This window comes from Limanda limanda, chromosome 6, assembly GCF_963576545.1.
Source record: "Limanda limanda chromosome 6, fLimLim1.1, whole genome shotgun sequence".
Classification (NCBI taxonomy): domain Eukaryota; kingdom Metazoa; phylum Chordata; class Actinopteri; order Pleuronectiformes; family Pleuronectidae; genus Limanda; species Limanda limanda.
Genome location: NC_083641.1, coordinates 27062904 through 27076149, shown reverse-complemented (window position 1 = coordinate 27076149; position 13246 = coordinate 27062904). Strand labels below are relative to the sequence as shown.

General features: G+C 44.0%; 1 protein-coding gene across 1 annotated transcript in view; it reads right to left on the bottom strand.

The window, feature by feature from the left end:
• ryr1b (ryanodine receptor 1b (skeletal)) overlaps positions 1–13246 on the bottom strand; it is a 64051-nt gene that overhangs the window by 13515 nt on the left and 37290 nt on the right. The window contains exons 55-82 of the mRNA XM_061072600.1: positions 13098–13187; positions 12815–12955; positions 12598–12675; positions 12448–12523; positions 12243–12366; positions 11860–11975; positions 11695–11762; positions 10922–11043; positions 10605–10654; positions 9720–9780; positions 9500–9626; positions 8865–8973; positions 8704–8785; positions 8436–8566; positions 8019–8339; positions 7641–7881; positions 6800–6887; positions 6617–6709; positions 6251–6265; positions 4679–4849; positions 4451–4510; positions 4222–4356; positions 4017–4129; positions 3838–3934; positions 3640–3749; positions 2679–2730; positions 2504–2578; positions 198–297 (exon numbers count right to left, since the gene is read on the bottom strand). Of these exons, the coding sequence (XP_060928583.1) occupies positions 198–297; positions 2504–2578; positions 2679–2730; positions 3640–3749; positions 3838–3934; positions 4017–4129; positions 4222–4356; positions 4451–4510; positions 4679–4849; positions 6251–6265; positions 6617–6709; positions 6800–6887; positions 7641–7881; positions 8019–8339; positions 8436–8566; positions 8704–8785; positions 8865–8973; positions 9500–9626; positions 9720–9780; positions 10605–10654; positions 10922–11043; positions 11695–11762; positions 11860–11975; positions 12243–12366; positions 12448–12523; positions 12598–12675; positions 12815–12955; positions 13098–13187 (3046 nt within the window). The remainder of the gene's footprint in view (positions 1–197; positions 298–2503; positions 2579–2678; positions 2731–3639; positions 3750–3837; positions 3935–4016; positions 4130–4221; positions 4357–4450; positions 4511–4678; positions 4850–6250; positions 6266–6616; positions 6710–6799; positions 6888–7640; positions 7882–8018; positions 8340–8435; positions 8567–8703; positions 8786–8864; positions 8974–9499; positions 9627–9719; positions 9781–10604; positions 10655–10921; positions 11044–11694; positions 11763–11859; positions 11976–12242; positions 12367–12447; positions 12524–12597; positions 12676–12814; positions 12956–13097; positions 13188–13246) is intronic.

Sequence of the window (13246 nt, the reverse complement as noted above, 5' to 3'; positions counted from 1 at the left end):
AGCAAAACATGTCAAATCTGTGTCCCCCCTGGTATCTGGGAAGATCAGATCTTACTTCCTGCTCCACATGCAAACACACACATGCATCATTTCTCTTCATAAAGACCGAACAATGTTGTTTTTAGCCGGTCTGAGTTTACAGATGTGTGTGTGTGTGTCTGTGTCTGTGTGTGTGTGTGTGTGTGGTTAGCATCTACCTTTGCAGGCGCTGATCATCTGCAGCACCATCTCTGCAGCCCCACGGTTGTGTAGACGGGACTGCTGGTACAAAAGCCTCTGTTTCTCCATCTCCTTTTCCTGTGGAGGAGAGCAAGAAGGACGCGGCTGAAACCCTGCAAACAGCGATTGCACTGCCCCCCACTCACACTTACACTCACACTCACTCACTCACTCACACACACACTCACACACTCACACACTCACACACTCACACACTCACACGTGTACGCACACAGTCTCTTCCATTGGAACACAACGTGGATTAGTGGGGATCGTTATTCCAGCGGTCGACGTCTTCTCGAGTCAGCAAACATTTGTTTCCCACAGCACAACACACACAACACACACGTCACACACTCTTCTGATGAAGAACCATTCTGACTAACACATACAACATGCGACTGCTAACAACAGTAACACACAGTGATGAGCTGCAGTGTTGTGTTAAAGAGTTGATTTACTCTTTACATTTTTTGTATTTACTCTAAGCAAAAAATTAATGTTGGGATATTGACAATTAAAGTTCTACATTTGCCATTTGACTTGAAAAAAATTTGACTTTCTAGATGAATGATTCCAGTTTGAACAACTTTATCGTGTTTATAAAGATATTGTTTACTGTTTGCTAATATACAATATCATATGAAGAGTTTAAATTATTAAAACAGACTGTGTGGTGTAAAACTATGTTGCACTTATTACAATTAGTCAATTAACTGCTGTGCAACTTTTCTCTTATTTCCTTTGTTTCATTTGTCGTAGTAAAAGTGATACGAGTGGTCATCCTGTTGACAAAAAGAGGTTAGATGTCCCCCACCCACTGCACACCATGCACAGAGCCCCCCCCCCACAGCCACCCACAACTGGTCTACAACCCCCCCTCCCCCCATGAGCCTGATTGTGTTTTAAAAAAGTTACGGAGCAACTTCTTCTCTGGTTGCAGTCTTCGTGATGAGTGGGGGAAAAAAGAGGGTTGTGTGTGAGTTTGTCTGGATGAATGTGTGCGTGTGTGATCGTATGCTTGCATGAGTGTGTGTGTGTGTGTGTGTGTGTGTGTGTGTGATAGTATGCTTGCATGAGTGTGTGTGTGTGTTTGTGGTGGGACGGTGCACTTAAGGCTGACTGTGCAGGCTTTTACTGTTCGTGAGCACAGAGAGGGAGACTTGTTAACATTCTCCAATTCAAAGTAAAGACAAACCAAATCTGTTACTTGTTATCAGGCGAATAGCAGGTGAGTACCGGAGGGTGTCAGTCAAGGAAGGGGGGGGGGGGGGGTGTGCAGGTCTGATCACAGATACATTAGGTTCAGCACAAGAGAGCTGGTTCTACTGGTAAAGAAACCCTGATTATCAAAGTTTCACAAAGTCTAGCTTCTCGGTTCTGTCTTGGGTGGCAGCATCACATGTCTGTGCAAAAGATGGAGATAGAAATAATCTTCAATTGGTTAAAAAATGTAATATAGAGATTCCTGCCGTCCAGACGGGTGATGCTGCCCTCCAGGAAAAAGCCGTGGATCTACAGCTGCCACATCCCAGTGTCCAAACCTGGATTCAAGCAAAACAAACCATTGAGACCTTCATTCAAATAGCTAATCAGACTAAGGAGTTGATTTACTACTGAGATCTCAGTCCATATTTAATGTGTGGCTGCATAAATGCTTCATGATAGTTAAGAAACACAGCTAAAAAAAGTAATCTTTGGATGTCTGAATATCTTTACAGCCATGTTTTTGGACAAATAACTTTTGAAAACTCTTAAGAACTATGAAGAAGCCTCCCTCTGCTCATATCTCCACACAAAACTTTCTTCATACTAATACCTAATATTCTCAGGTAGGTAAAATGTAGAAAACTCAATATATGTCTATTTATTTAACTTCTGCTGTAAGAGAAACATATTAAATGGTGCTGGGATATGGTTGTGATTCTGACAGCTACCCAAACATCAGTGGTTTGTTTTGACCTGGTGTTTTCATTTTGTCGTCTTTAGCTTCACCATCTCTCTGCACTCAAGTCATGCACTTTTAGAGACTCAAACAAATTCGAGTCCGAAACGCCGAGGCGATCGTTCGGGCGGATTCCAGCAAAGGCATGCACAGGTCAGTCCAGAGCAGGAAGGAGACAAGTGGTGTGAGTGAACGAGGAAAAGCCAGGAAGAGAGAGAGAAAGAGAAGTGTCGTGGTGGTGGGGGGGTGTGCGGAGTGTGATCGAGTGGTGTGGTCACTCGTGTCGGGAGCTGCTGCTCCGCTGGCTCCCCTGTGCCCCTTCCCCTGGTCCCCCCATACCATCTCTGTCTGTTGCACCTCAAAGGCTGCATCCTCCCCTTCCTGTTCTCCGTCCTCCTCACCGCTGTGGCAGCTCTGCAGAGAGAGAGGACACAGAGTCAGGGACTGAGGACCAGGACATGTCATGGTCTCACAGAATAAACAAAGCGTCTAAAAAAGCAACGAGATGTCTTACCTTTGCCATAATATCAGCATATGACATGTACAGATGGTCGACGTCAAGTTTTCTGTAACGAGACGAAATATAACACAGGAATCAACGAGTGTCGCTGGAGAACAGGTAGGGTTGCAAAGGGGCGGAAAGTTTCCATGGGAAGTTAAGCTTGGGAATTTGGGGAATTTAGAAAAAAAAAAAAAAACTATGCAAATTAAATGCTGAGCAATAAAAACATCATTCAAAAATCTATTTTAAAGCATGTTGAGTTCCAACCCTCCACTGTGCATTCTTCCATCACATGCACAGATAACTCCCAGCATCCTTCACTCTACAGCAGGGCTATTGAGGCCTGCTGTAGAGTGAAGGACTAGTCAGGTAAGTTTCCATGATATTACTCGGGAAAATATATTAGCATGGTGATTGAGGATTGTTCATCTGTTCATCTAGCCTATTTCCATTCATTTATCCATCAATTGTAAAATATTTTTACAGATGAATTGTTTGGCTAACTATTTATATCTCTGGCATTGCATTAGTGTTTTTTTACTAACTTTTTCTCATCTTATTCTACAGAACAATGCCACGTGCACTATCTCATGTGTGGAGACATTTCACCCCATCCAATGTAGAAGGAAAGGCTGTGTACATTTGCAAATACTGTGCAAAGACCTATGTTAAGAATGACACAACGATGCAGAAGCGTATAGTCAAGTGCCCAAAGTTTCCTCAGGCCTCAAATCAGCCTATGACAAAACAAAATGTTTATATTTATGTCTGTATATGACAAGGTAAATACAGTTAGCATAAATTATCCACAAAATTTCCAGTTTATTCCAGTTTATTCCCGTATATTCCCGTATATTCCCGTTAATTCCCGTTAATTCCCATGGAAAGTTTCCAACTTTGAATATTCCCTGAATTTTGCAACCCTAAGAACAGTTCACATAGCTGCGGCGTGGTGAGAGGAAGTGACTCATACGTCTTTTCCGTTAGAGCTGTGCGGCTGAAATGAAGAATCAGCTGATGAAGGGGGTCGGGCTTCGTCTCGGTCTCCTCCTCCTCTTCCTCCTCTTCCCCTTCCAAGGCTTTCTAATTGTTAGAGATGACATGAATTGGGATAAAAGCCTAGTGGGCCGTCAAAATCATTTGCACAAGAAGTAAACCAAGGCGGACTCACTGATAAGTCGTCGATCATCTTGTCCTCAAACGAGTAACCCTCCGTCTCCAACCAGTTGCGCTTGTACGCGTCCAAAAACATGTTGGTTGCTCTGTGCCTGTGAGACGAGAAGACATCGGTTTAAACTCTTCAGACTCGACTACATATTGTTGTTGAAGAGAGAGAAGAAAAATGATTACTTGGGGATGTTGTAGAGCGGCGTCATCCTGAAACAGGCCACCACTGCCCTCCGGCGCTGTTTGGACAGCAGCTTGTGCCAAACCATCTTCTTTGACTTGAAGGGATGCTCGGTCTGAGGAAAGGAAAAGATATCAGCTCAACAAGTCCCTGCTCAGAATATGTCCACAGTCACTTGTGTTGAGTTGTGTTTGTGTCTACACTCACCACCTCGATGTGGTACAGGACAGCAGAAACCTCCTGAACTCTTTTCACCACCTTCGCAGGCACCTCTGCATCTTCAGCCTTTCCAGACATTTCCTTGTAGAGAGACATCTGCCAGCGCATGGCCGGGTCCTCCACCTGATACACAGGGACAGGGTTTAACACATTTTAAGAAGAATTTGTGTTTTTTTGTATGTTTTTAATCTGTAGAACAATTAAAAGATGGACTCACCTTGCCCTGAAGATGCAGGTTGTTGTGCAGGAACTCTCTCACCTCTTCATCTGTGTCTTTCTACAAGGACGAAAACACAAGATTCACATAAAAAACTTTTCCACGTATTTCACACTCTTAACAAATTCATAACACAAAATTTCAAAAATCTATTTTATATCAATATACTATAACAATCTATCTGGACCCAGTGTGGTCAATGGGTCGGCCTTGGACGCTTCACAGTACCAGTGAGTATCTGAGCTTCGCCAGGTTGATGAGCTCCTGGTCGGCAGGTGAGCACATGTTGAGTCCGATGGGAAGCATCTTCTTCAGAGCGGCCACGATGAGGGAGGTCTGCACGGAGTAGCGATCCCCCCGACGCTTCTTCTTCGTGCGATCCTCCTCCGAGCCGCCGGACTAGAGGAAGAAAGAGAAGCTCCATTCACAGCCTCACACACCACAACTGTCCTTTTTTCCCAGAAAATGTCTTAAGAGCCCAGAAGCTTCTGAGGATCTTCAACAAAGACTAAGAGAAACTTCTTAAAAAGGACATTTTAATGCAATAACATGCTGAGACACTGAATCCACAGCTAAGCAAAAAATAACTGCACCTCAGATGACGACAGACCAACAGCTACGGTTCCTTGGAAACCTCAACCTGGGATTGAGGTTTCAGGTGTTTTCATTGCTACAGTCTTCTCACACATGGCAGCCTCACTGTTAGTAGAGCAGTGGCCAGCAGCACAGGGACACATCCTGTCCAGCAGACACAGCAGCACAAGTCTACGGCTCAGCTCCGTCGCCCTGGAGCTCTTCTCACACACACTCCTGTCCTGAGGCGGCCAGGGCTCATTACCGACTGTTGTCTGGCCTCACCACGCCCACTCTGCCCCCAGTGTCTGTGTGTGTCTGTGTGTGTGTGTGTGTGTGTTTGTGTGTGTGTGGGCAGAGAGAGGCGTCGTGATGATCAGTCAACAGAAACTCAAATCTCAGTAATGCTCTGCTGATCGCCACGGAGAGGAGGTTTTTTCTTATTCCTCTTACAGCGACCACTTAAAACAAAACATCAAACACTGATGAGGTACTGAATGATTTAACAATTTAATGGTGTCAATGAATTAGACATGGAGTCCAGTTAGTAAATATGATGACAGCTGTCAGCTACGTGTGCTACAGACAGGAACAGAGCAGATCTAAAGGCAGCGGTAAAGAAGGGATGATGTGACTTTTTAGGGTTGTAAAGAGAAGAGTCCCCCCCAGCGCAGGAATCCTCACCACGACAGAAACAAAACCCAAGCTTCAACGACAACATTTCCAAACCACAGATGGAACAGCAGCTCATCGCCTGAATCCGACCGTCTAAAGGCAAAGTGTTTATCACCCAAACACAAACAGAGAGATGGTGCTCGGCCAGATGCTCAACCGAGCGCCATGAATCCTTTCAGGCCACAACAACCTCCAGCAAAGAGCTTTCATCAAGCCGCTCCGGACCCCTACTCACACATGTACAAACACACATAAAAGCATAGAAAAGGCACATCTCTAACACACACACACACACACACACACACACTCATTGCAGATACGTCCCACTCACACAACACGTTCCTGACAAAAGCTGTTTCAACCAAACCTGCGTGATACAATGTTTCCTTCAACCATCATTACCCTGTTGTGTGTGTGTCTGTGCATGTGTGTGTGACTGGAGTCTGTGTGTAAGAGCAGTAGCAGTCGGTGGGAGAGCTTGATGAAACCCCCCCCCCCTAACTCAGGGTGCCATGCGGTCAGCACAGCGCTCGTGCACAAACACAGTCTAACCTCTCCGTCTCCGGCCTAGTGGCCCAGCGTCCAACACCGACAAGGATACAAGGAGAGAACAGAGTTAGCGACACTCGACCACTGCCTGAACGCTACGTAACTACCACTCACATTGTCCTGGAAAAGGATTTTTTAGTTACATAAAATTCTATAATATCTATAAAAATATAATTATTATTTGCAATATACCTGACAGTCTTATCCATAGCAACTATCCCGGCTTGAAATGGATGGTGTTAATGAAATATTATTATTAGAGTTTAGTTTCTTAATGAGTTACAGCTCTAGTAAGTGAATAAAACCTCTTGATAAGTATGAAGCTGTGTTTTAACTTGGACGTGTGTGTGTGTGCTGGTCCACTCTCACCTTGCTCATCTTGCTCTTACTGTCGGCCGTCAGGAAAGACATGTTGTTGATCTCGTTCATCACCACGAAGTTCTGCTCCTCCCTCTTGAAGTTCTGGAATAAAGAAACACGAGGAAAAATGTAGGAAAACAGCGACAGAAAAACAGAAAAACCAGAGACGAGCATGGACAACAGGGAACTCACGTGAGATTTGGACCAGAAGATGAAGACCTCTCCCACCATCCTGAACAGCTCCTCTGCATCTGGGTCCGGACACGTCAGCCACCTTGCTCTGCAAACACACACAGGAGAAGATCAAGAGACTGAGCCGAGATTCAGCTGTTGTATGTGTAGTATTCTATTACATGGTTTGCAGTTTTCGCTTCTATGGAATTGGATATATCAGTGTTTTATATCATGACAAAGGTAAAACTGCATAACCACTAAGTTAATTTTTTATATATCTGTAATATAAAATTGTATGATCATTATTTTAATGTATTTTAACTTTTGATATTTGTAATTTAACGTATGTTTTAAATGTTTGATATTGGTATTGTAATGTATGTTTTAAATGTTTGATATCTGTATGTATGTCTTAAATGTGGACCCCACTAAAAGTAGCTCTGTCTTAGGGTAGGGCTAATGGGGATCCTTCTAAATAAACAAATAAACAAATCAACAAGTATCCTCTGAATGTGTTTATTTTGCAAACAGCATTTTTCTTTCTATTTGCAAACACAAAATTAAAATGTAGTATATTTATCCTGAGATGCTGAGAAGGCTAATGACAGATGGGAGTGGAATTATCTTCAAACTTTATCTTTATAAACAGGCAAGACAAGCTGCAGTAAAACAAATACTATGTTAACTCCTCATTTCACTGTCATAGATGGTCGTGCTTGAATAGATTGCTTTTATTTGCCAGTGTTTTTGAACACTTAGACATCTTTTAAAATACAAAATACATGTGTCCATTGAATACACTGATTGTAAGTCACTCAGAACAGTGTCAGCACAGTTTGAAACTTTTCAGAATCCTAACCTGTTGTTGTCCACGTAGCGGATGAGCAGCGGGTACAGAGCGTACAGGTCCCGACACAGAACAGAGAATTCGTCCCGGATGGTCCCGTTCTCACTGTCCAGCTCGATCTTTCCCTCCATGCGCAGCTGATCCTCCTCAGCCACGACTTTCCCCGTACGCTTCTTCAGCTTCTCCATGGTGGGGATGAAGTGAGACTTCAGCATCTCTGGTTTGGCCCTGCTGACGATGGGCTGGGCGAACACTGGACGATAGACAGGAGTGGACAGTCGGTTCAAAGGTTGTAAGAAGGTTCAGAGTCTCCAAATATCCGTGATACAGAATGTGAGAATGTCTGACATAACCTGAGAGCCTTCTATTGTGAAATCTCTGCTTGCTCACCTGCCAGTCTCTTCATCCAGGAGGCCTCATCGATACCCAGGTTGTTCACCACGATCTTCATGATGCTTCCCAGCAGCTGGTTGAGCTGCTCGGAGGTGACCGAGGTGCAGAGCTGGCCCTCCTGATCGGGGAAGTTCTCCAGGCCCCTCTCCCACCAGCGGGGGAGATAGTTACACAGCATGGGCAGCGTGATCTCGATCACATGGGGCATTTCTGTGTAGCGAGCGCCGGACTCAGAGAGGTCGTTGATTTCCTTCATCAGGATCTCCAGCCCGGGGATGTCGGTGCACAGCTCCTCCACTTGGCTGGGAAGACCCAGAACTAAGGAGGGAGAAAAGTGGCAGGAAACGATTCAGGAAACACATTCTTATAATGTCACACATGTATAATAAAAGGGTAGAAGATAGTAGAACCCACTGGTTCGCTCTCGGGGAGTCTTAGTGGTGTAGACAGAGAAGGCGTTGTACTCATTCAGTTCAGGCTCAAGGAAGGCGACTGGCATGGCAGCTGCTAAATGAGCCAAACACTCGCCAAGAGCCGGTCGCTGCCTTTACAGGAGAAACACACCAACATATCCATGTCAAATCAAATACAACTCAATGCACAATCGTTTTTTGAAAGTATTCATTGACCGTTAAAAGCTTTGCCTCTGAATTCCTCCGAGGACAGATGGGTCTTTACTCACTTCTCTACATGTGGAGTCTTCACTGTGCCCAGAGAGTAGATACTGCACATCAAGCGATAGCAGGATATCTGCAAGTCGTCCACTGAGGAAGAGGAGAAGAGAGGTTGATGCGTTAGCTGTGTGTCGGTCAAAAGATGAAGGAGAGAGAACGATTCACTCACTCATGACGTCGTCTCCGAACTGGTGCTGGGCGATGTGGTCGAACAGCGACGTGAGGACCGGCAGCAGAGCTTTGGTGGTGTAGTTGATGTTCTGGGAAACACCTTTCACCTACAGGAGCACAAAACACAGGTATAAGTGAAAAATAAAAACAAACAATTGTGGTATATTTAACTAAGAGATCTTTTGAACATGGTTATAAAACATAAAGACGTTAATATCCTAAGAGGGCTTTGATTCTAATGCCCAGACTTTGAAATACTATTCCAGATGTGTGCTGTTAAGTTTCCTCCCTTCTCTAAACTATCTTTGACCCGCTTATGGATGAGTAATTCTTAGGTACAACGCATGGCCAAAAGGAATCAGAAACCCTGTTGTGTGATGTCATGCTATCTCTACCTCCCCAATAAAACTTGTTGTCTTGCAAGAGGCAAGTCAGATTTTCACTATTTGGCTGTGTGATGTCTCTGAGTCTGTAGAGCTCGTCCTGACCTGGGAAACTTCTTGTATTAAACATTATATACATGTAAGTACTGGGTCTGCGGTCTCCTCTCTTCAAACACCGACTTTGACAAGACACTGCTGCTTGAAAGACACGACAAGATTAAAAAAAAAGCTGTACAGCTGCGTCTCTGACCTGGTTTCTACTGGACACTTTGCCCAGTTTCAGGTTCTCCACCATCTTCTCTATGTCGTCTGCGGCGCTCTCAAAGAACTGACGCAGACCGGCCTTCACGATCTCAGGACCCGACTTCATCACAGTCCTAAAGAAGGTCCGACACAAAAGAAACAAGTAAATGGGTCTGCTTTGGGGAGTGATGGATGGGGGGGTGTGATGTGGAAAGACGGTGTGGTACCTGGCGTCCAGCGATCGAGAGAGGATGTGAAGACAGTTCACCACGGCGCCCGCATCCGTTCCTGAAAACAGCAAAACAAAGTAGAAACTTTTAAAACCAGAAAACAAACAGTTACAGTCGGTTGTGTTAGGAAAAACGGCCAAAAAAACAAAATCACATGAAAACCATACATTTTCAAGATAAGTTACATAACTGAGGAATCTCAAACAGGTATTTACAGTATAGTTGAACCATGGGCTATGTTATCTGTAAAAAGCCCAATAACACATTTTTTCAGCTTGAAATTGACTAAAGCACAATGTTACAGCTACAGTGGTGCACTTTGACCTTTATACTGGTCAAGCTAAAGGTCACGGACTCAGTGTGTGGTGCTTGCCAGTGTCTTGTGACCACAGGATACATACCAGTGTCTGACTATTGAAAACACAGGGTGGTGAGAGGGGGACGGAGAATGAAGAGCATGTAGTGCTTCATATAAGCCAGGCTGACAATACAACAATACAATAACAAATCCCTAGATACCCGACACCACTGCAGACGATCATGCTCTAATCACTCCCTGTTTGTGAGTAACAATCTGAATTCAAGACCAAAGACACTTTTTAAAAAACACCAGATCTAAGAAAAACATCAAGGCCAAGCAGAAGCTGAGCTGGAGAGAGAGAGAAGCGTTAGAGGTGGAGATTCAGTGACAAGGAGAGAGAGAGAGAGAGAGAGAGAGAGATGAAGTAAATCTGTGATACGACGCTGATTAGTGTGTGAATGAGAGGGTGTAAAGGAGGATGAAGATCTGGAGGAATAAAGAAGGGAACTCAAGAAGAGTAGAACAGATGGAGAGGGACAGAGATGGTGACAGGGCGTAACGCCACCATGCAGGTTCCTTACCAAAGAGAGAAACTCTGTGTCTCACCAAAGCAGCCAACTTACAGAAGATACTGAGGTCAGAGGAGAAAAGAGGAAAAAGGGAGGGAGAAACAGGTAAGGGGGGGGGGGGGTAACAGGGAAGGAAATATGTTTGAAGTGACACAGAAAAGCAAAAGGGAGGTCACGGAAATGAAGGATATTTCCACAACAGGAGAGAGATGACGAGACGTGGAGGAGGGAGAGGACGGACACTAACACATGAGAGAACTGCACTGAGGGGAGAGGGACACGGTGAAGTCACACACGATTCCATCGAAATCAACGTTTACTGCACTAACCTTGCAATCATCTCCTTCTCCTTATTGGAGGAATGGCCTCCGCTGCCCAGGACCTTCGCAGGCGTGGAGAGGAAGTACAGGCAGTGGTTCTTGTAGTACTGATTTATCAGCGGTAATAGAATCTGTAATGATAATCCAATAAATACAAACAAAAAGCATTACTTTGATACGAGTCCCGCACCGGGTCAGGCATCCTCCACTAAGCTGTGTAATGGGAAAACATATATTTATATATACAGGGGTTCATACAAATTTTGACCAATGTATTTCCATGACTTTTCGATAACTTTAACCAAATTTCCATCACCGAACATTTTGTGAAATCTCGGTGTATACGCGAAAAAGTGACAAAAAGTAGTATTCAAACTAACAATGACAATTCCAAGGCATACAGTATACCTTAAATGAAATTAAATATGCCTGCTTATATTTTAAACGTATTTCTTTAAAAGCATACGAATTATTTAAAACATTTAAAGCGTAAATGAACGACATGAAAATATGAATATAACAAATTTCCATGACTTTTCCAAAACTTTTGGGAAATTATTTTTTTCCATGACTTTTCCAGGCCTGGAAAAACACATTTTAATGGTTTTCCATGACCGTACGAACCCTGTATATAAATGTTTAAGATTGGGTAAAGATGTTGAGAAGTTAGAATTTGAAATAAGAATTTTAACATCTTAATTAGCTCATAAAAAGCCTGATCAGCGGCAATAATTAGTTTTATTTCGAAAGCCTAAAACCCAACAACACATCGGGTATCTCACCTTAGCAAAGAATTTTATCTCCTGTTCATGAGGGGACTTCTCCACTCTACCACTGCTGACCACAGCCTCTGTGAAAGAAAAGAAAAGTCATCCCTTATTCAAATGGTTTGTTCTTCCACCCTGGAGAACGTTTAGCCATGAGAAGCCTTTCTCCATCCACAGTACCGAGATGAGCAATGAACTCCTGCGCGATGTCCATCCACTTCAGAAGCTTCTGGAGGAAACCATAAGCAAAACGCTTCTCGATGGAGGAAATGTCTTGCTCCATGTCCTTCATGCCCCTGGGATGGAGAGATGAGTAAATAAATAAACAGATAATTAGAACTGTGGTCGATATATGGTCTCTAAAAATGTAGGTGTTTATAGTTGATCGGTCTCAGTGGATGCTCTCCTCTCTCACATTCGTAAGAAAAGTCTATAAAGTGGGTGTGAATATCAAATTGTCGTTTTCAAAAAGTTATTGAAATGGTTGGACACAAAGTTTGAAGGTCAGAGGAAGCACAAATCCATCTGTACTGAATCTGAGATGTTGAAATGTTCCTCCCTACCTGGTGACAGCGTATCCATTGAGCTGGAGGAACTTGAGCAGGTCCTGGGCCTTCTCTCTGTCCCGAGCCTTCTCCTTAGCCGTCAGAGTGTCGTACGGAACCAGCAGTGGATGGCTGCCGCCGCCTGACAGGAAACACAAATCATATTCAAAAGCCTGCAGCCCATCAACATGTGTTCCTGTGTAGAGAAGAGAGAAGCTCTCACCTTTGGCCTGCAGCTCTAACTTCTTCTTCCTGCCCCAGGTGTTGTGATAGTTCTCAGCCAGCTGTTCAGCCATAGACTGCACAGAGAGGGTGAGAGAATCTGTCATGTTCCTGAATAATGAGCTCAGATTAGTGAGAGAAGGATTCATACCTGCAGCTCCCTGGACAGGGCATTCGCTGTGATGTCTATTGGTTGAGGGTTGTAACCATGACTGGGATCATAAGTGGCCTGAAGACAGAAAACACAAGGGAACAGTTACTCTCCGTGTGAGGATTGAGCATCTCTGAATGACTCCAGGAGGTACTCAGAACAGCAGGATTCCTCATAAGCCAGAATCCATTTTGGATTTCCCTCCTCTCTCTTGTACCTGAGCTGTCTGGGAGATCTTGCGTGTGGTGGCCTTCTTCTCCACCTCCACCTCGCCATCCCGAGCTTTCTCCAAGGTCCACTCCCAGGCCAGCATGGCTTTGACGGATTCTTTGATGGGCCAACGATAGATCTCCTTGTCCTGAGAAACGGAGAGAAAGGGATTTAAGGATTAACGACACATTCAGACTGAATACAAATTAAAAATTTAAATAAAATACGCTTTGTTACAGTTTACAGTGTGCAATTATGAGACTCTGTTTAAGGGGATAAGTGATAATGACCTTTTCAGAGAAGGTTTTGTACGGCCGAAGCATCGGGTGAGTCTTGGCGTTCTCATCTAACAACTCTCCATAGGTCCAGTTGTTCTGAATCTGAAAAATGTATTTAACAATTGAGAAAATCATCAAACAACACTCACGATATCAAATCA